Raw genomic sequence first — 26,792 nt, 5'->3', positions numbered from 1 at the left:
ATATCTGAAGGGAAGCGCGACTGTAAAAAGTTTGGGATCTACATGATCTACATGAAATGTTTCCCACAGTCAAGTACTAGCTGATGCCAGAGGAAATATTATAAATGTTGCTGCTTTATTACACCGAGAATGTAACATGGGCCCTGAGGACGAGCACAATGTGCAGTACCATTGCATCAGTAATGTGATGATGTCAGTGGTTGGTAAGCATGAAAGGAGAGGGACTTGTACTGTAACTACAGGCAGAGGAGGCGCTAATGTATGTTGTTTGTCACATCAAAGCAAACACCCGGTTCATTCTGCGAAAGCAGGGCTTCTCAACTACTGTCAACCGGGGACCCCCATTTTTTCATATTTGTAGACAAATGCACACAATTACATGTGCATTTCAAAGGTCATTACTAAGGAAATGAAGAGGAACATAAAAGTATGTCCATCCATTTTCTTTGCCGTTTCTCCTCATTATAGTCACGACAGGCGGGGTACACCCTGGATTGGTCGCCAGCCAATCGCAGGGCAGATACAACCATTCAACCATTCACACTCACATTCATACCTATGGACAATTTAGAGTCACAAATTAACCTAACATGCATGTTGTTGGAGGAAACCGGAGTACCCGGCGAAAACCCACGCACGGGGAGAACATGCAAACTCCACACAGAAATGCCCAGGGGAGGTCTTCCCGATCTCCAGACTGTTACTGTGTGGCCAACATGCTAACCACTAGACCACTGTGCAGCCACATAAAAGTATGTATAAAAGTAAAATACATGTAAAAAATGGCTTTGTGAGATCACAAAATTCATTTATATATGTGTATACTCTATACCAAGAAGGAAGATGCCTATTAAATATTTTATTTCAGTTAAATTCCAATTGTGTATTTGCAACAAATACTTAAGATCTTAACCCTTTAGAGTGATTTAGAGTGACCCAGAGTGTTTTTCAGTTTTGACATTACTATTTCCAAAATGTTTAGCTTGAAAATGGTTAGAGATAAAGGCATAAATTAGACAAATCATCAGTATGACCCAAAGTTTGTGATGATACTCATTTACGTCTTCTTTACGCAAGAAGAAGAAAACACACCACCACCATGCAGACATGTCCGCAGTGTACCGTGGTGAAGTCATTTTCATGTTTGATGTCGGATATTCATCTCCGTAGCTACAGCGGTAGTTTCCCCTCACTGTGTCCGGACTGCTGTGCCATTGTGCGGGAAGCTCGCACGCAGTGGTGGAGCTACGTGTTGGCCAATGGTGGCCGTGGCCACCCTTGGTCACTCTTTGACCAGGTATCAACTTATTGGCACCCCTATGTGAGTAATGGTCTCACCTTGGCCACCCCAGTGAAAAATTTCTGACTCCACCACTGCTCGCACGGAAAGCGCTGCCCTAACCGCTGGTTGTTTATACTAGAGACCGTCAATAAATTACTATTGCGCTGAAGAGAATTTGTTTCCAATTTCATCTTTTATTGGATGGAGTTTTATTGGATTAGAGACCTGACTCACAAAGGTTTGTTACAAAAGCCAAACAATATTGTTGGTCATGCTGTGTAATAAAAAAGTTAATTCAGCAATACTTTGGTTGCATCGTTTTTAATGCTTTGAAGAGCTACTTTCATAGCCATATACAATTCCACAGATGAATGTCTGTAACAAAAGCTTCATTATTAAAAAAAAAAAAAGTATCTGATCTGCAAGACTATAAAAAAAAATCTGATTGGATTGGAAGCCAAAAAATGTAGAGCGGGACATCCCTAATATAAAGTATCTATGTATCTTTTATGCTTGTGAATATTGTCATTCATCCAGGTCATTGTATATTATTATTATATATTATTATGTCATATCTACCTACTGGGGCCACACACCAGTCTTGTGTGTTAATGTTTGCACGTAAATTGTCAAGGCTGGGAGTAGCCACTAGCAAAAAGGGGCGGATCCCAACGCAGAGAGATCAGTCCAAAAGATGATAACAAAAGGTGTTTAATAACAAAAGGTGTCCCAGGAGGGGAAAAAGTACAACACAAGTCAAAAGGTACTAGGAAGAAGGCACAAACAGAAAATAACTAGAACTAAACTAAAGACACTGCAGGCAAACCTGGGCAGGAATAATGTCAGTGTAGCTGAGAGTAGCACTGTAGCAGGAAACAACACAGGTGAGCCAGAAAGCTAGGGAGCCGGACGAAGCGGTGCATGTAGCAAAGAGTACAATCTGGCGACCAGTTCCTGCTGCCGCTGGGTCTATAAAGGCACCCGGTGGAATTAGCTGCAGGTGTGTGCTGGAGACTCCACCCACGCCGTCTGATGATGCACTGCCGACAGAAGCACACAAGCGGCAGCAGAGCGACGCCACCATCGTAACATAAATACAATGAATTGACATTTCTTACGGGAAAAATGTATTAGCTTTTTGTATGTTTTGGTTTTCGTTTGATCTTTTGGAACAGATTAATGACGAAAACTGAGATTCCACTGTAGTTACAACTTTTGTCACTTTTGACCTTTCGAGGACAGACTGGTCATCTCACTGGCTGTGTACTAAATCGATGTGGATGACTGCTGAATATCACTTTCAGTAAATGAAATATGCTGGCATTAATGTGCCATGTTGCATTATTCCGCCATTCACTGTTTGAGCAGCAGTCTGGTAAACTTGATCTAAATAATGTAATTTCAGAGTCACAATTTGCATAAGGTTTAATTGCACTAATCCAAAATTGTCCGCTATTTAATTGTGTTCATCTGCTATTTATTATTCCAGTGTGTAAATGGCACATTATCGCAAGCCTGGGCATGAATGGGAGCTGCTCCCATTCTATCCAGCATGCCAAGTGGGTAATTTATTGGACACAGTGTGGTTTTACACTGATTTTATATGACACAACACAGAATCCTGTACTTTACACATGTTACACAAAGTGATATACAGCTCTCACCTTTTTTTAAAGCTGTCCTGTTCAGCACCTTAGTCATGCAGTGAACTGTATGATTGTTTTGCCAGAACAGGTGAGTCTAGTATACTCCTCCTGTTCCGTTTGCATTGCAAATTTATTGTTAAAACCACCAAACAGAACACGGTTAGAAGGACGACAAACAATGAAGAAAGCGAGAGAAGAGAGAAAAGACAGCGTTAGGTCAATTATTAACTGTGATCGGAGTCTGAGTAGGGGATGGAGGGGAAGATAAGAGATCAAGATGTAGCCACAGATGGCGAGCGCGTCCACTTCATTGCCTGTTTCTGTAGTGCTGGATGGGCCAGATAGTCAGGTGGTGCAGGAATAGTAGGGATGTAGTTGACCGAACCGATTGAAGAACCTTGGACTGGATATGGAACCTAGCTGGAGAACCTGGGGATGGACAGGGAGAGAGAAGAGAGGGCGAGGCTTACCAACAGACACAGCAATAACTATAGTTAGCATCTTTCTGTAGTTATTACTCCTACGATTACTGTTATTACTATAGTAATTAGAGGTGCACGCTAATTATTGGACCGATAATTATCCGGCCAATAATAATTAGGGAATTAACGTTTAATCTGATAACATTAAAAAGAGCTCAGATAACCGATAATATATGTTAAAAAACGCTCCAGTGAGGCAAGATCACCCATACTGTGCGGGTGAGCAAATCAAGCTCTCCTTTTTTCTCCTGCCTGTGACGTTAACGGCCTGTCGTTACTTCCCCTGAGCTCACTTGTACAAAAACATTCACTTTTAGAGGAGGCATTTAGCATGCTAGTTGTACCGAATGCCCCGCAATGAGGGGGCAAAAAAACCCCCCATGGAGAACACAAAAAACCTCATAGGCCACCTGAAACGCCAGCATGCCCACTGACGACGTGCAGGTTCTGAGTGCAAAAAGACAAGAGGCACATTTATTCTTGCACCCATCTCGTATTAACCGTCAGCTGCCATTCTCAACACACAACACACTTCCAGTCTTCCAAATAAGAGTGCTCTTTGTCACATTTGTCTAATTGTGTAAACAAAATAAGGGCGTCATAAAACTATCTTACATTAATAACGCGATTGGAATGACATCTGTGACTACATCGTCCTTAATCACAAGCATGGACATTACAGTTTGTTGAAGATATTGTAGCAATGTGTGCTGAGGCTGACATCCCATTAGAAAAGTTAACTAAGCTACATCCATTTTTTTTCAATTACTGGACAAACTGGGCCAATAATGTATTGCATCAATAAATGTAAGGTCTGCTATTATGTCTGATTGTCATTGACAGCTTTGTCATTGTGGTTGTTGATATTGATTTGTCCTTTATCCTTGTTCGTCTTTATAGTTGTCACGGACATTTATTTGCTGATGTCGTTCTGTATGTTTCTGTTGTTCTGTCACAATTGTTGTTGTTGCTGCTGTTGTCCTTGTCTCTTGTCTCTCTTTTTTTTGTTTTTGTCCCCTCTCGCCCCCCCCCCCCCCCGTTTCCTTTTTTCTTCTTCTCTATCCCCTCCTGCTCCGGTCCAGTCGCTCCAAATTTGCTTTATAACAAGAAAAAAAAATAAATAAAAAAAATAAAAAAATAAATGTAAGGATTTTTTTTAATTTAATTAATGGACATTTTATTCAGTAACCCAAATAGCACACACGCTATGCTGGTAAAATAAGTGGAAAAGGTAAAAAAACGGAAGTAAAAAAAAATAAAAAACTGAATTTGGGAAAACATTAAATTGATTTCATAGGGCCCTAAGAGAGTTTGTTAAAAAAAAAAAGTCATATATTCAAAATCACACCAAAAATTGATCTATAACCATGTCAAATTATGTCCTACCGTAAAACTTTTTTGCATGCCCATTTGTTCCAATTTTATCTTGTATTAGATGGACTTTTATTCGATCTTTTATTGGATTAGGGACCTAACTCACAGAAATTTGTTACAAAAGCCAAACAAATATTGTTGGTCAAGCTGTGTAATAAAGTAAATTCAGCAATACTTTGGTTGCATTATTTATAATGCTTTTAAGAGCTATTTTCATAGTCATATTCAATTCCACAAATTCATGTCTGTAACAAAAGCTTATTATTAAAAAATAATAAAGGATCGGTATCCGATCGGCAAGGCTATAAAAAAAAACCCTGATTGGATTGGAAGCCAAAAAATGTAGATAGGGACATCCCTAATAACAATCATATTAAGTATCGTCCTAATTCCTAAAGCGCTTAAGCTTTCAGTGGGTGTCCACAGATGTCAACAATGATCCCCATGGGATTTCTGACCGCGTTAATGATAATCATGTCACCCAAAAAAGTTTGAAAGAAGGTGAGTTGAAGCATACACACATAACCGTCTGGAACTGTGAAAAGACGCAAAAGTAGACGAAGGGACTGAGGGGTTGAAGGAGGAAATTGACTGCCCTTCATCACTTCTCAGCTAGTCAGTCTAGATATAAATAGTACCCCCCCCCCACCCCCAATACACACACACACACACACACACACACACACAATCCCAGTAGGCATTCCCATCAAAGCTCCATTCAGTCAATCTGACCTTTTTATTTGAGGTAGGTTTACTCACTAAGGCCCTCCCAAGCCATTCAGCAGCATGATTAGCCACTGTTTACGCAGCAAATGAGATTTGGGTCATGTATGAATGACTATTTTCCAAAATTACACCACCCCGTTGACACATGATAGCTCCCCAAGCGAGTCAGAGCTTTTCTTCCTTTCACTCACCCACACCGGTGGCCTGGAGAGATGCAGTTGACACAAACACCTGCTCAAAAATGTGTCTTATAGGAGGTGTTATGATGCCAATTTTAGGATAATGATGATCAATGAAGTCATCACCTGTTGAACAGCAAATAAAGAATTTTCTAATTTTGGAATGTAACTTTTATTTCACTGATATTGAAAATGTAATTAAAATAAAACATTATTTTTTTTTCCATTTTGTCTTAGAAATATTTTTCCAATAACAGGTCTTTGAAAAAGAGATTTATATTTCGGTCAATAGAGTCTATTTTATGTGGAAGTTGTTGAACAACTACGAGTGTTACTACTTCCCTGGTGTGTGAAATTATACACTTCAGTTGACTCCCTTTTCTTCTCATTTTGCTCTTTGATTGCACCAACATCTGAATGTCCCTTTTTTTTTTTTTTCTTATGAGCATCTTCAAGATGTCTGACTGTGTGAGGTCACAGTGACAATGGCAAAGCAAAACTATGAAAAAGACTACCTGGAAGTTTAAGAGCCTGGAACTGTGGTGAGTAGGCAAAAGGAAAATTGGGGGAGAAGGCAAGAAAATAAAAAGGACTTGTTTGAAGAGCTAAAGAGATGGGAGGCTTACGACAGATGACAGTGTACTTCGAAACAAATGGATATGAGCAGAACTTTATTGCTTAAATTAAGGCTGTCAAATGATATTTTAATCAAATTAATCAGTTTTAAAACTAATCATGATTAATCAACATTTGCAACTATTTCTGAAGTATGCCCATTTTTACTAAGACAGTAAATCATTATGTATTTGTATGTATAAAACAGCTCCAAATGAACTAAACATTTTAATCAAGCTAATAAGGTAGCACACGTCTGAAAATCTATTTACCCAACACTAGTTTCTTTAATAGTAGCTGAACATTTGAATCAGTTGACCTTGTTTTTATGAGCAATGAGGGATTGCATTCAAAGACGCCACGTACCTTAAGTTGAATTCACGTTTTGAGTTTATTTTCCGAGCATACCTGCATGCAGAAAATTGGACTTCCGCATAAAGAGTTGTAAAGTGAGTGATAAGGCACTTTTTTCCACACAGTGGTACAGGAAAAAGTGTGCATCCTTCAAGAAGACCTCCTTGCTCACCTGACCTAAGCCCTAATGAATACTTGTGGGCCCTTAAACGCAAGATTTACAGTGAAGGAAAAAAAGGTACACCTCTCTGAACAGTGTCTGAACTAGTGAGATTGAAATATTTTAACAAGAACAGAAAGAGCTACCCAAAAGGAGTGGTAGAACGGCAAGGCTAGTGTCCAAGCTAAGCGAGACAGCACTGCAAAAATACCGGGCAGGCTGGAACAAAAGACGAACACACTGCAGGGGGCAAGTGTGGCAAAAACGAAAACAACACAGCGCGAGGCTGGCGAAGAATGCTGAGGGACGCAACGGGTCAGAAAGACTGTGGCGTAGCGGCTGTGTTGACGGGTAGTTGGCAAAAATCTGGCAGCGATCATGCAGGAGCTTGCGGCTTAAGAGGGGTGCTCCTGATGGGCTGCAGGTGTGCCAATTAGGGCCTCGGTGGTGGAGGAGGTGCGCTGCAACATAGGGCAGAGAGAGAGAGAGCGTCAGAGCAGCACACGGAACATAACAGCAAGGTGGATACACCTGTGCTATCATAACCCGGGACTTTCAGTTTATACTGTTGATACAGGACAGATTTCTATAACAAAAATATTTAAGTTATTTTATTTTGTTAATTGTATTGTTTTGAACTACAAATTATATTATTGAAGAGTATATTTCCCATGTGCACGTATTACTCTAAAACAGGCATCAAATTAAATTTAGGTTTGTGTCAAATAGTACAAAATGTTGTACTTTTGTACTAATTGTCACATAGTACTGTTGGACTAAATGGGTCGGGTAACAAAAGGAGGCTCGATTTTAGACTGAAGTGCTCTCAGCAGCTTTCCTGTTAAATGAACAGTTTTGCAATGTTCTCCGTTCATGTTCTGCTGGTGGTTGAAAAATGTTAAATAAATGAATAAATAAGACCTAAAAATTGTCCTAATAAAAAAAAAAAAATTGCAGACGCAGCAGCAGCACGACACGGCGGCAGCACTCCCATGCAGCCCCCCACCACAGCTTCAGAAAATCCCAGGGGAAACCCTGCAACATGTCCGTTGTTGAGTGTACATTTAATGTGCGTGGACTATTTCTGTAATTTTTTGCAAATTTGCACCATCCTGAGTTTGTTAGGACTGCACCACCTCAATGTGCAGTTAATCTCTTCATTCTTGTCTCTGTTCTATTCGTGCCGTTGCATTCTTTCATCCTTCCTCTCACTGCATGCAATTGCTTTGTTCTGACATCCTCCCATTCCCATTACCTCTAAGCGTCCTTTCATGCATTCTCTGCAGTACATTTTACTTTAATACACACATCTTTGTGCTTTTCCTCTGCATTTCTTTGGTACTAAAATCTACTTCCTTCATAAATTGATTATAAGGAAGTCTTGTATGAAAGATTTTTTGCTTAATTTCCTTTTCCACGTTCATAATTATGCGCCCCACCAGAGCCAACTTCCTGCCACAGCGTCGCCTTTGTTTGCCCCCCCTTCAGTAAGACTCCAATTAAAATGTGATCATCTCAATGGAGAGTTGGAGGGCTTCTGGCCTTCGATTTACTTACTGGACCAGTTGACAGATTGATGCACATTTCGGATCGATTCTGACCTTCACAAATCTGCTGGCGCTTGTTTCGTTCATTTCTGTTTAACAGCATGCTCTTGATGTAAAACATGTTGAAACTGCTGATTAGGACAAAGAGTCTTCATCTCCCATCAGTTCTTAGTTATTCAATTGTCATACCACAATTTGAACCCTCTGTACGATTCGCTGCAGGTCACTGTGATTTATACACTCTATTCACGTTTCTGCTGAAGGAAGGTCTTCCACATCCATCTTTTCCAGTAAACGTGGTCATGAATTAATTGCTTAGAAAGCACACAATGTGAATCCTTAATACATGCAGTCAATGAAATGAAAGGTGTAACTGTGAAAATGATAGAAGAGGTGTTAAGAGGGTGATTGAAGAAACGCAACGCATGTGCTGTATGTGCTACCCGCTTTACACACACTATGATGGTATGTTCCAGAACTTTTCACACAACTCTACATGCAGGATCAGTAGCTAACTGGGTTTTAGCACCTCTGCTATTACCAGTCTTTTCTCAGTTTGTCTAGATGGGCTTACACCAATAACTTTTTTTAAAATCACATTTATCACTCAAGGTATCTTTTCCTAGTCTTGCTCATTTGCACTTTCTCGTTACTCAATCCTTCTGTCATGTCCCCTGTAATTAATTACACTGCTCGTCCCCCTATTGACTTGCGGGCCTAAGAATAATCTCATGTAGGGAGAGCAGCCCAACGCACCATGCACTGCTGCCCAGTTGATTAAATGTGCACAGCGCAGGAGGTGCAGTCATATGTAATGAAAGTGCAAAGTGATGGGATCCATCGCTGTATGTGATTGTTTAGGTGTGTGATTGATGATTGTGGGAAGGCTACAAAAGTCATGCAAGCTAACTTTTATTATAACAGTCAGATTCTTGTTTTGCAAGTCTCAAGTAAGTGTCAAGTCTGTCCAAATAAAATGCCATTTTAGAAGTTAACACTATTAAATTTGACAAATACAGTTAATGCATTTTGAATTGTTTTATTTTTAAAATAAAATAAAACCACTGGCCCTGCGATTGGCTGGCGACCAGTCCAGGGTGTACCCCGCCTGTCGCCCGAAGTCAGCTGGGATAGGCTACAGCATGCCCCTGCGGCCCTAATGAGGAGAAGCGGTATAGAAAATGGATGGCTGGATGGATGGATAAAACCAGTGTGACAAGAATTGTCACAGAAAAAGACTGCTAACATAGCATTCAGGATTGTGCAGCTGGAGCAGGAGCCAGCGGTAAGTCGAGCCTGTTTCCGGTGAACGTTTGCCTCCGCCAAGGCTGCCCTTTGTCACCGATTCTGTTCATAATGTTCATGGACAGAATTTCTAGGCATCGAGGAATTCCAGTTCGGTGGCCGTAGGATCTTGTCTCTGCTATTTGCAGATGGTGTGGTCCTGATGACCTCATCGGGCTGTGATCTTCATCGTTTACTGGGGAGTTTTGCATCTGAGTGTGAAGCTTCTGGGATGAGACTCAGCACCTCCAAATCCGAGGCCATGGTTCTCAGTCGGAAAAGGGTGGATTGCTCCCTGCGGGTTGGGAATGAGGTCCTGCCCCAGGTGGAGGAGTTCAAGTATCTCGGGGTCTTGTTCACGAATAAGGGAAGGTTGGCGTTCCCACCCTCACCGTGACCTTTGGGTTGTGACCGAAAGAAAGAGATCGTGGACACAGGCGTCTGAAATGAGTTTCCTCTGTAGAGTGGCTTGACTCACCCTAAGAGTTAGTGTGAGGAGCTCAGTCATCCGTGAGGAGCTCTGAGTAGAGCCGCTGCTCCTTCACATTGAGAGGAGCCAGTTGAGGTGGCTCGGGCATCTCGTCAGAATGCCTCCCGGACGCCTCCCTGGTGAAGTGTTCCGGGCATGCCTAGCCAGCAGAAGGCCCCGGGGCAGACCTAGGACACGCTGGAGGGATAATGTCTCACAGCTGGCCTGGGAACACCTTGGTGTCCTCCCGGTGGAGCTAAAGGAGGTGGCCAGGGACCAGGAAGTCTGGGCTTCCCTACTGGGACTGCTACCCCCGTGACCCGGACCTGGATAAGCAGAGGAAAATGAATGGATGGATGCTTAATTACCCTGCAATCATTCTGAATAGTGTTCCAATTTATTATTGACTTTGCAAATTGATGTATGTCCTCCACAAGAGGCTATACAAAGTCGGTGTATTATCTAAACTGGTATTTTTTGTTTGGATACTGAGCCAAATATGTATCAAAGGGAATGAAAAAGCTGATATGCTAGCAAAAGAGGTACTTTATATGGCTGTAATAGAAATGAAGATACCCTATACAGACTTAAAACCAAAGATTAATGAATACATAAAAATAAAGTGGCAAACGTCATGGGATTTAAATCCCGGTAACAAACTCTACCAACATCAGCCTATAATCGAACCACATACTACAATCCCGTTAGCTAAGCGATGGGAAGACGCTGTGCTAACTCATATTCGAATTGGTCATTCACGCTTATCACACTCTTATTTACTTGCAGCAGAAAATCCTCCCCGTTGTATTTCATGTAATAGTACACTCTCAGTTAAACATATCCTTCTTGAATGCATTGAGTTTGCTCACATCCGTGTCAATTTTTAGAATGTTCCTGATCTGAAAACCTTGTTCAGCGAAGTTCTGCGATCATGCATCATAGAGTTTCTTAAAGAAATAAATCTTTTTATTAGGTTTTAGAAAATGGAAACAGACCCTTTGGCAGGCCATTTTATTCAGTATCTAGTCTTACAGAGGAGACTTTAAGCCACCGTCCCGTATAAAGAAAAGCCACACCATTTGCACGTTAAAGAACCTACTTTAGGGTAGGGAGTAGGGAATTTTTTCCGATAAAGTAGATCACAGTTTCTACCTTACAAGCTCTACTCCCTAATTAAATTGATAGATTACACTCCCGAGAAACAGGTTTTGTCATTAATAACTTCACATATTAAGGTCCAGACACTTACATGACACTTTGTGTGGATAGTGTCGTTAAACGTTTTAATCAATCAATCAATCAATCAATCAATCAATCAATCAATCCACAAGAGGCAACGGATCTTTGCCCCCCTAATTTAGGCCCTGTCCACAAGGGAATGAACCTGAGATTTTTTTTGGTGGTTGAAAAAAATTGCCATCCACACTGTGCCGAATTAGTAAACTTGAGTGAAAACAATGTAATACACAAGGCACACCTACGTGTGCCGCTGTGAACAAACACGAAGATGGATAAATACCGTTTCAGGGCACCCAGAACGCCGTTTCTTTGTGGATGAGAGGCTGAAACGATAAAATACTTTGCCGTTTTAGCCTGAAAACATTTCCGTGTGGGTAGCCCTTTAATGTTTAAGATACGTGAGTCCCGACTCACTGACAAGGCCATCATTTCTCTTAAGAAGGGGATGTTAACATTTCCAAGTCATTCAATGAGTGCCCTATGAAAGGTTGAGTGATTTCAACATATTAACTGGCAGGTTTTTATGCAAATGTCCATGTTTTATAGTTTTATTTTTGGACTCCACTCGAGTAGGCTTGCATTATTAAAATCTCACAAGAGCCTCTAATGCACCTAATGCACCAAACATGCCGGTTGAGCCCTGTAATTTACATTTCAACATGTTTTTTTAATTACATTTTATATTTTGATCATTTTTGTCATACATTTAAAGCAACTTAAAAAGCAGTTTAATTTGAGCTGGCCTTTTTTTCAACAACAATGGAAAGATGTGTCAGGATCATTGTGGTCATCTACGAATGATTCTACAAGCAACAACTGCACAGGCGTTTATGATGGCACATCCGGTTATTTTTTTCAATCTTTGTCTCCTTCCTTTTGATGAAGGAATAGTGCCACTGTTGGCTCACGCTTCTGCAGGATCTAAGCATGTGACCAGAACCACACCGTGTACATACAGGCCCCCCACACACGGTAACCAAGGAAAGCACACAGAACTCATTTATTCAAAGTGTGAGCCAAGTATTATTTTTATGCTGTTGCCGTCATGGCAGTTATTTCGCTTATATTTTGAGGAATGTGAGCAATTATAATCACATGAGCTTTAGTGGTGGGAAATGGGGAGGCTACTTTTCACCCCCTCCCAGTCTGTTTCAGTCTGACAGTAGTAGTTTAAGGGCAAAATGGTCTCTCTGTTGGGCTGCCATTATACTCCCAGAGGGCACCAGTGTGGCCCTCTACACGTGGAGTGTGGTGATTAGCAAAGCTATTAGTGTGGTTATTGCTTCACATTGACATTCAAATGGAAAAGTATGCTGGCTGTGCTGTATGAGTGTAGGTTAATTATACCCTCACTCATACTTAAGTCATTTAAATCTTTGTCACATGTCAAGGAGACATGTCCTCAGATATGTGATAAATGCAGATACACGATTGTACATGGATTTAAGCATAGGTAATGGGAATGCATTTTAAAGGGGTTAAAGGGCTTTTGGTGTGTGTTTGTTTCTCAGGAAGGCTTGTTGGGGGCTTAAATCAGTACTTTCTTTTAAGTCTGAAATTGACATGGATTGATCAGAAGTTGCTATATTTATTGTTTATTATTCAGCTACAGTATATGTGCATTGTGTATGTGTATAAGTGATCTGTAAGACCTTATTATTGAATTATTTTTTTTATGACCTGTGTGAAATTGGTGATTAATACAAACATCCAGTGATGGCAAACAGGGAAATAATCCGTCATCCTTGTTCACTGTAGTTTTCTCAAAAAGCACCACAACGAGCAAAGTTTTCCAAATGACTTTATATCGCCAGCCAATTTTAAAAGCAAGCAGACGGAAAAAGAAAAACACCGGCAGTGACTGACGAACGAGCCATCTACAGCTGTCTGGTGAAATGCACCGCTTACGTTACGAAACAAGTTTAAGATTGCAACGTGCATACTGCAACGCCATAGCCATAGCCATACAGGCAGAATGTTTGATGCAGCTCTTGTGCAGATGTACCTAATGTTGTGGCCAGTCAATGCAGGTTACTCTTACTACTGTCTGTGTACTGCCAACCGAAAATGAACAAAATTCTTATATTGTAGGTAGCACGCCTGTTTTATGATGACATCATGGGATAAGACAAAAATACATTACAAGGTCATGCCACCCCAATTGAGTTGCATAAGTGACTGACGCAACACAAGCCTGCACAGCGCTGTCTTGTCAAATGCACCGCATAGTTTACAAAACAAGCTAAGGAAAACCTAATAAAGTGGAGGCAGCAGGCAACGCCACACGAGCCGTTTTCATCTCGCCAATTGGACCGTGTACGTGAATGAGGCACCCATCAACACCTCTGTGGCTGCAGCCTGCACAGTCTGTCTTGGGAGGGGTGGTCGCTGTGTGTGACTGGCCAATCACAGAGCATGAAGAGTGAATACATAATGAGGATTTTCTTTCATCACGATTACGGGTAATGACGAGATGTATTCGTTTCATGCTCGTATTCGGCAAAAATGCATTATCCGTAACGGCTCATCCCTATTCATGAACTTGAAATACCTTTTCTGTCTGCCTTTTCTTCCACTCTTTATCTGTCAAGTGCCAACAGAGCAGACGGGTCAATATGGTGCATGTTTTTCAAAGTAAAGCTTAGTGAAATGTTTTTAAGATACTTCATATTGATATTTGATATATGTATTTCAAACTAATTGTGGTCAGTATGTAAATAATAGGCTATACATGTAACTATATAGCACAGGGGTGCTCACACTTTTGCAGCCTATGAGCTACTTTTAATATGACCATGTCCCAAAAATCTACCTCCTACCATACATAGAGAATATATATATTTAGTATATTTATAAATATCTCCGGCCCGCGGGAGATTTGTGGGAACACAAGCCAGTCCGTGGGTCAAAAAAGGTTGGGGACCACTGATGTAGAGGACTTTTTTTTTTTTTGAATAGAAATAAAATACAAAGGCTCAAAATAATCAAAAAGTCAAAGCCTTGACACACTGACTCCCCCGTTACAACATTCATGTGTGTAAGACATGTCATTTAATTAATGTGATTGCTCCTCTCGCAAGTAATTAGCGACAGCCGGCACTTCCACAATAGAAATGATCAGAAGGATGCAAAATTTTCGGCAAAGTCGGGGAAATTGCAGTAATAAAGCAGTATAGGGAGTAATGGGACAAGGAAATGGGCCAACGTGCGATTGCTCACTGTGAGCTCAGGCCAGCAGAAGGAGGGGGAATCATGCCCAAGGCCAGCAGGGTGCAAATGGTCTAGTGTGAGTTTCATTTCAATATTTATGTTCCTATAGTGCAGTGCTTCTTAAATAGTGGGGCGGGAGCGTTGAAGAAGAAGAAACGAGATGGAATTATGGCCTTAATATGGGTAAATATTCTCTGAAATCTTGACCAACGTTGGTTGAAAGTCTACTGTGACATCTATAATTCATATGTTGCTTTATTAGAGCAGATGGTGTTATTGAAAGTCTTAAGAGCAACCGAGAAGTGCAACAATTGGAGCACTGACAAGAAAGCTCTCCTAACAAAGTGGACTACAAACCTGTTTGATGGCTGGCTGGGTGGCTTTTTAGGTAATGGAGCTGTAGCATTAGAGAGCCAGATACACCATATATTGATTGATATACGTATCTTAACACTTCAGTTGCTATTTGTGTGTTTCTCAGCCAACTACAACGGCCAGCGTTTGTAGTCCTCTGACACTTTTAAGCCTTCTTAAGATGTGTGATTGAGGAAACAGCTTTTCTGTTGATGACTGAAGATGTGTGAAGGCTTTAACAATATTTCAGTGCATTCTCCCAGGCTGGGGAAAGCTACTGGCATATATTATATACAATATTACTAAGAATTATTGTTCAAAGTGAATTGAGATAGAAATTAGTTGATTAGTTGAAAATGCACTTAATCATGAACGATATAGATTGAGTCAGGGCCAACTGACTCCAGTCATGCTAAAGATGCTAATACACTTTTTTGGGTGGGAAGACTGCTGGTGGTCACTTCAGTAAGTCTGACCAGACTGTGACATTTAATGACAATCATGGCACCAAATAGACATCAATTAAAACCATTAAGAATTTTTTATCTATTACATTTAGGTGTCGGTTTTAATATTTTTAGACAAAGGTATTGATGTGTGTGTAGAATCTTTGACTGATCACTTACATAAGCTAAGACTTAGACTAAAATTTAATTTCAGCAAGTATTAGTTACGTTCCAGTTTGGAGGTGACACCCATTGTGTCCAGATGGGGAATCACATTTTCCATGTAATAAACCTAAGTTACCATTCAAAAGCATTTCCTAGTGGTATCCTATTCAACAATCCCTAGTCTTTTCCCACTCGTTTGTGAACATGAAATATTTTAGTAGTGTAAATCAGCAATCCCCAACCGTGAATCCATGTACTGATTCGAGATCCAACAAATCTCTGGCAGACCGGGGTGAATTTCAGAGCGCATTTGGGCCTGGAACAAATTAACCGAGGGAAACGAAGGATTACTGTATTTTCAAAATATTTGTATTAAAAAAAATTGACTTCAGGCGATCAGACAAAAATGACATGAAATATCTTAATATAATTGTTGTCCATGACCCACCCAGAATGACCCAAGCCCATTTTTGGGTCCCGACCCAACCCGTTCAGTGACACTGCTATATAGGGTATATTGAAAAATGTAATTGCCTTGCTCCACACTCCTCATTTGCATGCTGTCCTTTCCTCTATTCGGTTTTGCCATTCGTCCCAATGACTGCATATGCTGCTTTTTAGAAAATGTGGAAGGCTGTCCGGAGGTCTTATGGGTTGTAAATCAGTGCATTTGGTAAAATGATAGTAACTCGCTCCATTGATTAATGGACAATTACAAATCAAGTGTGGTTCGTCATAAGTCAAATCAAATCAAGACGAGGACCACACTCAACTCCTTCTATTGCCTGCATGGTGCGCCGAAATAATTGTTCTGTAGACATCCCTGATAAGAACTAACCAACAGTACTCATTACTACATCACTCTCTCAAGTGATTGCCCTTATTTGTGGCCGAAGAGGAAGTTCAATCAGTACATGTAAAGCTTCTATTTGCTGTTGTGTGATCCTTCATTGAAGCATAGCATGATTGTGGCAAAGCACTTTGTTAGAGTAATCACTTTGGCTTTCATAAATGTAATTTATAGATGATGGCACTTGCTGCTGTTCTCTTTATTAAATGGACATTGAATTGGGGTGATGCTGTGTTATTTTTGTTCTACTGCTCTATTTCAACCAACTCTGCCCTCTGTCCTCATCCTCACTTTGTCCTCTGTGTCAGTGTCCTTCACTTGCTCGTTTTTTTTAATGTGGCGTGAATAAGATGAAGCGAGCGCATCTGCATTAGTCACAGGCGCTCGCAGGTGGCAGGGTCACTCTTGCCGCAGCTGTTTTTAGAAACGCCATCGTTGCTTTTGAGGCTTTGTGTAAGTGATGATGCTTTATTAATGGAGTCATTGTGAATGATTGTTTCCGTAGAGGAGAAGTGAAAGAAAAATAATGATGAAAATTGTCCTTGTGTGTATTCATCAAGTAAGTATGCCTTAATGAATTAGCACATAACTGGTACAAGAATTTGGATTGGGGGGCTGCCAGACAGAGAACGAGTACACAGAGTTTGAAGGAAATCGCAATGTCCAAGCAGATTTGTATGCATTTTTGTCAGTTTGGGGGACCACTGAAACAATTGAAATTTGTGTCAGATCTGAGCTTCTGCAACATATTTATAAGAGCTGGATTCTAAATGACTAACTAATTGCCTAAAAGTAATCGTCATGCTCCGCCCACGTGCTTTCATGAAAGTCTAAAGCAGGGGTCACCAACATTTTTCCCTGTGAGAGCTACTTTTACAAAATGAAAATGGCCAAGAGCTACTCATTTTTGTAACATTTATTTTCAGAGCTTATTTTAAACCCAAACAAAGCGGATATGCTTGTTTTACCAGAACATTAACAAAATGCTGGTGTCCACAACTCACATTTTGTATTTCAGAATGCATTTCTTTCTACTGTTCTTTCATTATTAAGTGAAAACCTAAATGAAAAGCAGGCATGCGGGCACCTCATGTGGTCGTGGGGGCTACCTGGTGCCCGCGGGCACCACGTTGGTGACCCCTGCTCTAAAGCTTGCCCCCCCCCGGCAATTCACCGCGCCCGCGACTGATATCAGTCAGTATTGGACGATATTCAAGGCTGCAATATTGGAATCATATCAGAAGTGGAAAAAGTTGTATCGGGAAACCCCTACACGGTTTAAGGCAAAGTAAAACCTAAATAGAACTAACAACTGCAGCTAACGGTTATTTTCTTAGTCAATTAATCTGAAGCTTGTTTTGATTAATCGAGTAATCAGTTAGACCCTGGACAGAAAAACCAAATCAATATGAACCAAAAACAGTTAGTGGTTTGGTGCGCAACATGTCAGAAAAGAGGCAAAAATGTCCATCACTCTTTTCCAAAGTCAAAGCTGATGTGTGTGAATATTTTGTTTTGCCTAAAACACAAAAATAATAGGCCTGCTTTCATGAATAACTAAGGATTTTTTTTTATTCACATTTGAGAGTTTGAAATAGAGGAAATTTACATTTTAAATAAAAAAAAAGGTAACTTGAATACCAAAATAGTTGATTAATTGGATAATCGATGAATTATTGAAGGGTGAATAAGTGCGTTCTTAGTCAAATGTGTTTAGTGTTAATATTTTTGGGTATCTGGAATGGATTATTTGGATTTACATGATTTCTTATGGGAAAGATTGATTTGGTTTTCGTCTGACCTTTTAGAACAGATTAATGACAAAAAAACGAGGTTCCACTGTACAGTAAGTAAAAATATCCACCCTTTGATACACATGGAAAAGGAAAAGTTTCATTTTATCGGTATTGCTTAAAATATTTTTTGTAGAACAATATTTTGGTTGAAGTCCAATTTTTTTATTTCACAACCTTTGGTGACTTTCCATGTTCTACTATACTGCACAAATCGAGTTAACATGTTCCATTACATCGTGTTCTAAGAGCTGCAGTATTCAATGGACTGTGGGAGCTCTTCCCTTCTGCATGTCAATCCTTTAGAAATACACGCTCTGGAGGGTAATGACTGATGAAATTTATAATCTTGCGCCCTTCACTTCTCTGCTGCACTGCCTGACTTTATTTCATCGGATGTCAGGTTGGGGGAACTGTTCAAACAGATTTTGATCACATGAGCCTCACAGCCAACGAGACCGTTGCTTTAATGACACCTGACACAGCAGCCCCCCCTGAGTGCAACTCCAAGGTGATCCAAAATATAAGCTGTCACTGCAACTCCACTGTAATGACTGCACAGTGCAATGAGATCTGCTCAGTCTAATGGGATCCAGCGAAAGAGCTGCATCAAAGATTCTGTGTTAAAGATTACAGATGATGGTGTAGAACTGCACGCTAACCTAAAAGCAGAATTTTTTGAGACAGCTCTTGTATTGGATCTCTTCAGATTGTATATAAACCAAGATTACATTGTCTTCACATTATGTGATTAGTGACTCTTGGATTTCCATCTGGTAAATTCTGTAATTGTGCAGCAAATGCCCAAATCATCATAAAAAGGTAGCATAGGTTTCTGCTTGGTTCTGCATCTTTCTCACCTGTCTGATGACCCAATAGGCCTAAGACGTTTGTTTTATTGATCTTTGCCAGAACGTGTGAATAAATTACTTTAGAGCCTTGCAACAGCAGCAGGATGCTGACATATTGAAATGTATTTCAGGTGATTCCGTAGTTTTTCCACACTTGACAGGTAAAGGTAAGAAAGAGAGCAGCTATGGAAGTGATTCCATCTCATACTCACACTAGGTCATTCATACTGTGCTGGACTTGGACATGAGTGCCCCTCCCTCTTAAAGCATGTGTGCTGCAGCGGGCTACATTGAGAAAACAAATCAAGTCATTTGAAGCAAGCCTTGATTTTCTCTATTAGACCACTACTAAGCAACTTCCATTCTGTAGCTGCAGAGGATCTGGACCAGATTCTATTATGTTGCTGTAGTCGCTTCAAAAACCCAGCAAATGTCCAATATGATCCATGAGATGCTTCCGTGGTTGTTGCTGTTGTGGTTCTGCAAGCCCATGGCTGCTCATGAGTTTTAACTCCAACAGTTTGTTTTGCTGTGCGGCAGACTGCCAGCTCTTTTCCATCAAACAAGACACACATGCCTGCTACTCCAGCTGTTAAAGACCAAACATACTATTGCATGTTTTAAAGTTTGTATCCTGTTTCTGTTTGTGTCTTCCAGTACCGCATTGGGCAGCTGTACATGATCAGCAAACATAGCCATGAGCAGAGCGATCGTGGGGAAGGTGTGGAGGTGGTTCAGAACGAACCCTATGAAGACCCCACCCATGGCCAGGGACAGTTCACAGAGAAACGTGTCTACCTCAACAGGTCAGTGTTTTATACCACCTGTTGTGTGGAACACAGCAACAGTATTTTGCAATCACTAGTGTAGTGTTGTATTTTCTCTTTGAAGACTACTTCATGCAGTAATGTTTTCATTTTCTAAGATGTCATTGCTCCACAGTATTATTTAACAAATATGCAATATTTTCTAAAATTAATGGCATCCACTCTAATAGACGTGTCTCAGTTCATTTTTGGGTGCGTCACATTCGCCTTTACCCAGATAGGCTTACTCTTGAGGAAAAACATGTAATTGGAACTACCCCTTACTTAGTAGTGGTGTTCACACACAGACATTAAAAAGTTACCTGCTGAGCTAATTTGAACTGCTTTACTGACTGTTGATAATCAGAGCAGTAGCTCCTACCAAGGCTTTTCAGCAGTGTTTCAGATGCAGCGGTGTCCAAAGTGCGACGTTTGCCATTTTTGTTCCACTGCTCATTTTTATTGGCCGTCGGTTGTTGTAAAAATAAAATGAATTTATTATTAATGAGCTATATCATTGTATATGACACAGTTTTCCTTTGTCACCTAGAACACAAATCTCAGATGTGGATGTTTTGTTTGGATAGCTTAGTATATATTGACCTACATTGGATTGGTTTTAGCATCTTTAATGCCAAAAAATGTGTCAAAGTGACCTTTCTGACCTAATTTTTTTTTTATTCATACATTAATTCATTTTGATTTTAATATTAAATTCTAGTTTCATTTTAGACATATACGGGTTGGGCCAAAAGTAGGGTTATCTGGGTCATCCTCCAAAAGACCATGTATCAGTTGTGGACGGTAAGGTTTCAGTTTGATGTTTGATGATTGATGTTTGATTCTTGGTATGGATAGTTAGCAAAGCACGTCGTGTGGACTTCTTTGGAGCTTTTACAAATGTCATAGCCACCAACATCTTATTTTCTTCAGTCATGGAAGTCTTAGGACGTCCAGATTTTGGAGCATTACACACTGAACCTAGAGTTTCAAATGTATCCCTTATGCGGTAAATTGCCTTGAGTGAAGGTGGAGGAGTATGAAAGGCTTCTTCTCTTCTTGCTGTGTGCACATGCTCGGCATTTTCCAACCTCCAATGCTGCTTTTATAATCCACTTTCTTTGGTCTGTAATGTAATTGTTTGCCATCATTCACAGTTCATGGTTCTTATAAATAAAAAAATAATTTATAAAATGTGTAACGTTTTTAAGACATGAGTAAGTAGTGTAGAATAAAGATTCAGTATTATTTTCTATAATTTATATCTAAAACGTGATTGTTAAGGTGAAACGGATAATGAAGTAACTGTAACCCTACTTTTGGCCCACCCTCTATTGTAATGTGTATTATTTTAACCAGGCATCATAGTTTATAAATAAAAAATCGTCCAAACATATAATGTTGAAAAATATTATTTTTCCCCCTAATAAACACAATTTTCCTAGCAGACGGCCATTCCTTTCAAATTAAAGGCCCTCAGCGATTATATGAGGACATCTGGTAGTTCTCTTTTTCCTGTACTGTAATGCCGGTCAAAATAGAATGGCACTCAACAGAGCACAGAACCCCCATCACGGATGAAAAATCTTAATTTGGATCGACACCAAGTTATGCATTTTGTCCCTACTGTAAGTAAGTTTTGTGTTCTGCTTTTTGTATTAGTCACAGGGTTATGAAGGAACAAGTTTTAAAAAGTCAAATTTTGTAATTTTGTGCCCCACCCATCCATTAAATTCCACAAAAAGAATAATGCATGCTCCAACTAAATGACACTTATTAGAGATCAAGCTTGATTTGGATTCATGAATTTGGATACACACCTATAGCATGTGAATATTTTGTCATAATCATTTAGCTATTACTAAGTTGAATATAAAGGGAAATGTTGAAACGTGTCACAATAAAAGGAAAAGTGGGTATTCATGCACCAATATTTAACTATATAAATATTTCACTTCTCTGCAAAGCTTCATGGAATTCCGTTAAGTCGGTTTTGGCAGAGGTGAACAGTAAACATCTGCATATTAGCAATACAATCATGTGATATGATCCATGAAGTTGAATGTGCATTAAGCCAGTCAATGGCGGGATGAAGGAAAGGTGAAAACGATGGCAAGATGAGAGAAAAGAGAGACAGAGAGCTGCGGGCAACTCATTTAAGCACAATCACCTGTGTCAGCATTCACCATGCTGGAGGGACCAATAATGCTGATTCAGCATAGTGCTGCCCTGCAGGAAGGAAAAAAAAAAAGTAAAAGCATAAGAAGTTGGGTTTCCATTCATATATTTTCTTGTATGGAGTTAGAATAGCCAATAGCTAAAACAGCTGAAGATGCTGAAGATGTTATATACCTTTAACAATTCTCATGGCTACTTCCTAGAAACAGTAGATGGCAATCAAAAATACTCTCTTGCACACATGTAACAAAAGATGAGATTAAAATCATACTTCTTTTGTTGCTTGTATTCCAAAATACGGCCATTATATTCAATGTCAAAGCATCTATTACCAGCTGGCAAGTCAGTCTGGACCTGGAACATGTCATGTCACCTTCTTATTAGTCCTCACCATCTGCTTGTTGTTGTTCTTTATTGTTTAGTCTGATCCCATCTCACCTCAACATCCCTGCCATGAATGTCCAGCTAGTAACGTTTACCAAGAGTGCAAAATGAAGGATTCTGTCAATACTTTTGTTTGTTTGGAACACTGTTTTTGATTCAGGTATTTTTTTTTGGTGATTTTTGTTTTTGCCAGCTTTGCATGGTGGCAAAAATGGGCAGCCTCCCACCCAGCTCACAGGCTTGGCATCACGACGCTGGCAGAGATTAAGTGTAAAGCGGGGAATGGGAGAAATCAACAGATGGAGGTGTAGGAGTGTGTGCCGCTTACACAGAGAGAGGGAGAGATAAACATCCCCGATATGCAGTATATGCATAATTCTTTTCATTCATTTCATTCTTCTATATTTGATTCACTGTCGCCATAATGTGACTGAGCGCTGTTGACATTCAAAGAAAGTGCAGAATGCTGAAACTGTCACTTTGTGCATGAGGTCCACCTTTGTAACCTGGTGAGATCCAATACAAGAGCTGTATCAAAAAGTCTGCATTTATTAAGATGGCAATATAATAAGTGCAGTTGAGTTTGCGTGCAGAAAAATATGAAGGACGTGGCGGCCCTTTTGGTATTCTTCACCTTCTCTTAACAGGCTAACACGAATCCAATGTAGGTAAAGATATGCTGTGCATGTAACGACATTTAAAGCAGGGGTCTTAAACTCAATGTCACTAGGAGCCGCTGAGTGAGGCTGGGCCACATCAAGTATTCATGCAGATGTGTCTCAACCAGACAGCAAACACCACCGCAAGCTGTCACGCGCATGAGCGATGGTCATTAAAGTGGTTATTTTTGTTTGTTATTCTTTTCATGTACTCCTTTCGGTTCCACTAATCTGTGCAGTGAGCAAGAGGAACAAAATGACTGCTTTGATAAAAAGGAGGCCGTCTTTCTTTAAAAATTGCTTCAGCACCACCAGCGTGCCAATCCGCCTGTCTCCATATGTCTCTACAGTAAACTTCCTAGCTGGGCTCGAGCAGTGGTTCCGAAAATCTTCTACGTGACAGAGAAAGCGTGGAACTATTACCCGTACACCATCACAGGTGAGCATCCTCGGACCATCACTGTGGTTCTTTACTTTTTACTTGAGGAACAGGAACATCTGTAAAACGATTAAATCTATTGCTTTTACATTTACTTTATGTTGTTACGCTTACATTGGAACAATATGACTGACTGGCTTGTCGTTACAAATTTGGCCAGTAAATGGCATTGTGACACTGCATGGTGAATAGCAGTGCAGCTTGCATTACACCAGCGGTTCTCAATTATTTACTGTCATGCCCCCCACTAGGGGACAGAAATGTTTTCGCCCCTCCCCGCTTTTTTGAAAATACCATTGAGGAACTGATAATACCTATTTATTTATCTGTATTGTACAGACTGAACTCGAAACTGAACCAAGAAAATGGAGACCTGTGAAGGACAAGCGTATTCAAGAGTCAAACCGCATGTTGAGTATGATAAATTCGTACATGTTGGCAGGTCTGCACAACATTGAAAGTACTCCCTGCCTTTCACGCCTCCCCTGACAGTTCCCCCCCGAGCCCCCAGGGGCACTGCGTTGACAACACTGCATTAGACACACTTCCATTTGCAAGCAATAGCCAAAAACAAGCTTAACCCCTCGGCTGCAAACAGATACACAGCCGTCAAACAGAAGGACAGTCTTACTCAAGGTGCAAACTAAAAAATAAACAGCATGTCACGTAACAGGTAAGTTAACACGCAACAACAATGAACTACCATTTTATGTGGTTAAAGACTAAACGCTAACAACAAGCACATAACTTTAACCCTTATTTTCAAAGTGGCCACAAGGCATGCTGGGTACTCCAGTGGAACTCCCCTTGACCGTCGACTGATGTATGTGTGCAAGTTATTATGAGATATCAGATGCACAACGATGTATACATTACATCTACTTACATGGAACAGGAAACATGATGAATGCTTTTTTTTATTGCCCCTGCGTGTTATAAGGTGCATGTACTTAAGTGCGTCCATCACTGCATTGAAATGAAGTGAATCCCCTAAGTCAATAACTTCTTGTTCCCTTGTTAAATAAGATTTAAAACACGACCCTACAAAACGCTGTCTTTTAGGGGCAGTGTGAAGGAGGAGACACATTTATGTTGTCTTCATTCATCAAATTATTGAATCACATAGTCACAAGTTAAATTGTTCTCTATTATGCCTTTATACCTTATAATAAATAAACATGTCTTTTAATGACAACATTTGCAAGAATGTTCCTACTAACCGCAGGAACAAATAAACTAGGATTGTCCAGACTTTTTCTACCGAGGGCGGCATACTGAAAAATGAAAAAAAAAAAAAACAAAAAACTTTTTCTCACTTTTATGCTTTTTAAAAATAAAAAAAAATAATACAGGTAAATAATAAATACATTTTAAAATATTGCACAATTTTTTTTCTTGTAATATCATGACTTTATTCTCATAATATTTTGACTATTATTGTTCTAACTTTTTACCAAGGTAATTTTCCAAAAATTGCAACTTTATTCTTTGTTTTGAGTTTTTTTCTTTCATTTTTCAACTTCGATATGTTTTCTCATTATGTTATGACTTTCTTCTCCTAATATTTATCTTTATTCTCATAAAAATTACTACTCCATTTTTTCTGTTGTGTTTTTTTTATTTTTATTTTCTTGGTTAAACGTATTTTACAATGTAAAATTTACAATAATTTACAATAAAAAATGTAAATAAAAAAACAGCCGCTGCCCGTAAATGACCCCCGGGCCACACATTTGACACCCCTGAAATAAACTATTGGATGGAAACATAACCCCCTTGGTAAAGCTATTAAGAATATTAATAAATCAAAGTATTGTGATGACACTTGTGCTCATTATGTGTTGTGTTCATGTATTTGTTGCCTTAAAATATGGGGTTGGGGGAGCTGAAAGGGGTGGCGGACAGGAAGTGACATTCATTAGTGCAGAGATCAGTGTCTTTCGTCTCCAAGTCTTTGACTGAGATTAGTTTTCACGAGGGTTGCGGCCGCAACAGTAGCCCGTGTTAGGAATGATTGTGCCTGTTGTGAGAATTTCAATACTGCAACAAAAGCCTTTTATTTTGGCGATCCAGTCTGGTGCTCTGTGCACAGCTTCACTTAAAGCTAATCTCATTGATCAAGACTTGGAGATCAAAATCCACAATAACAACGTCACTTTCTGTCCGCCACCCCTTTCAGCTCCCCCCACCCTGGAACACATATTTTACGACAACACATGCATGAACAGTACATCATGGGCCTAAGGGTCATTATAGTATTAGGAGCCATTCATTTAATCAGGTGACATTATGGCAAGGATATTTGATGCCTCGTTGAGGAAAAGGCTGTGTATAACACTCCATTCCGCACACTGTGCTGACATTTAACAACTAGATTCATGTCTGATGGTGACTCAGTGATCACACTGTGGCTTGTGCTTGTGCAGCGTGTTCATCACTTGGTTGCAGTTTGCCAGGAGAGAGAAAAAATAAACATGAACATGTTACTGACACGTGTATTTGTACATGTTATTGAATAAATGTAAAGTGATAACAATTGAGTGCCTGATTTTCTGTTTTTGTTGTGCGTTTCTGGACGTGGGCTGATGTGTATCCACCACGCCATAGAATATACTGTAAGTATAGAATTTTTTGTCCTGTTTTGTATGATAATGCTATATTATTTAGATGTTAGTTGTCTTATTTTGGAACTGTAGAGCAATCATAGCTTAATTTTGCAGGAAGGTTAGTGAACTTGTGTTTGGTCAAAATACTTTTTTAGCCAGCTTGTCCTTACAGTTTACCTGCTATCAGGAGCAACTAAATTCAGTTAGCCCTAAGGAGTCAACAGGGGCTTTTTTTTTTGGTTGTTGCCCTTTTCAGGTAAGTTTTTGCTCATAACTTTGGTTTTGGTTTTGTTACTCCAAATGGAACGTTTTTTTCCCCCCATTATTTTTATGAAAAATAATACAATTCAGTATTTGTTCATTCAAATTTACTACCCTCTTCCAATAACTGCTATGAAAAAATGTCAGATTTATTATTTTTATTAATTTAACCCTTTAAATACCCCATTTGAATGAATGATGTTACTGTTTTTATTTTGGAAAGTACACATACAATGAGTTATTTTCCATATAATAAATGTTAGTGGACTGGGGATTTTAAAAGACCAAGCACAAATATACATAAGATTATTAATAAAATGGATTTTGATGTTTTATTTATTTATTTATTTATTTTTTACACTGTCAGATTCTTAATTTACGACCCTGTTAGATCCTGACAGGACAAAAAAGTTGACTTCCATTATAGCTACAA

The 26,792-nt window shown here is 39.7% G+C and overlaps 1 protein-coding gene across 4 annotated transcripts in view; it reads left to right on the top strand.

Moving 5' to 3' along the window:
- The window catches only part of LOC129182554 (cytoplasmic phosphatidylinositol transfer protein 1-like), a 78,301-nt gene that overhangs the window by 36,760 nt on the left and 14,749 nt on the right, over positions 1 to 26,792 (top strand). For 2 of the 4 annotated variants that reach the window (XM_054778814.1, XM_054778817.1), the window contains exons 2-4: positions 19,684 to 19,832; positions 23,404 to 23,492; positions 23,832 to 26,107. In XM_054778814.1, the coding sequence (XP_054634789.1) occupies positions 26,078 to 26,107 (30 nt within the window). In that variant the 5' untranslated portion in view covers positions 19,684 to 19,832; positions 23,404 to 23,492; positions 23,832 to 26,077. Of the gene's footprint in view, positions 1 to 5,437; positions 6,232 to 19,683; positions 19,833 to 23,403; positions 23,493 to 23,831; positions 26,108 to 26,792 lie in introns of those variants that run through there. The other 2 variants (XM_054778815.1, XM_054778816.1) reach the window with 2 other exon arrangements.

This window comes from Dunckerocampus dactyliophorus, chromosome 6 (assembly GCF_027744805.1).
Source record: "Dunckerocampus dactyliophorus isolate RoL2022-P2 chromosome 6, RoL_Ddac_1.1, whole genome shotgun sequence".
Lineage (NCBI taxonomy): Eukaryota > Metazoa > Chordata > Actinopteri > Syngnathiformes > Syngnathidae > Dunckerocampus > Dunckerocampus dactyliophorus.
This window is presented reverse-complemented; position numbering and strand designations above follow the sequence as displayed.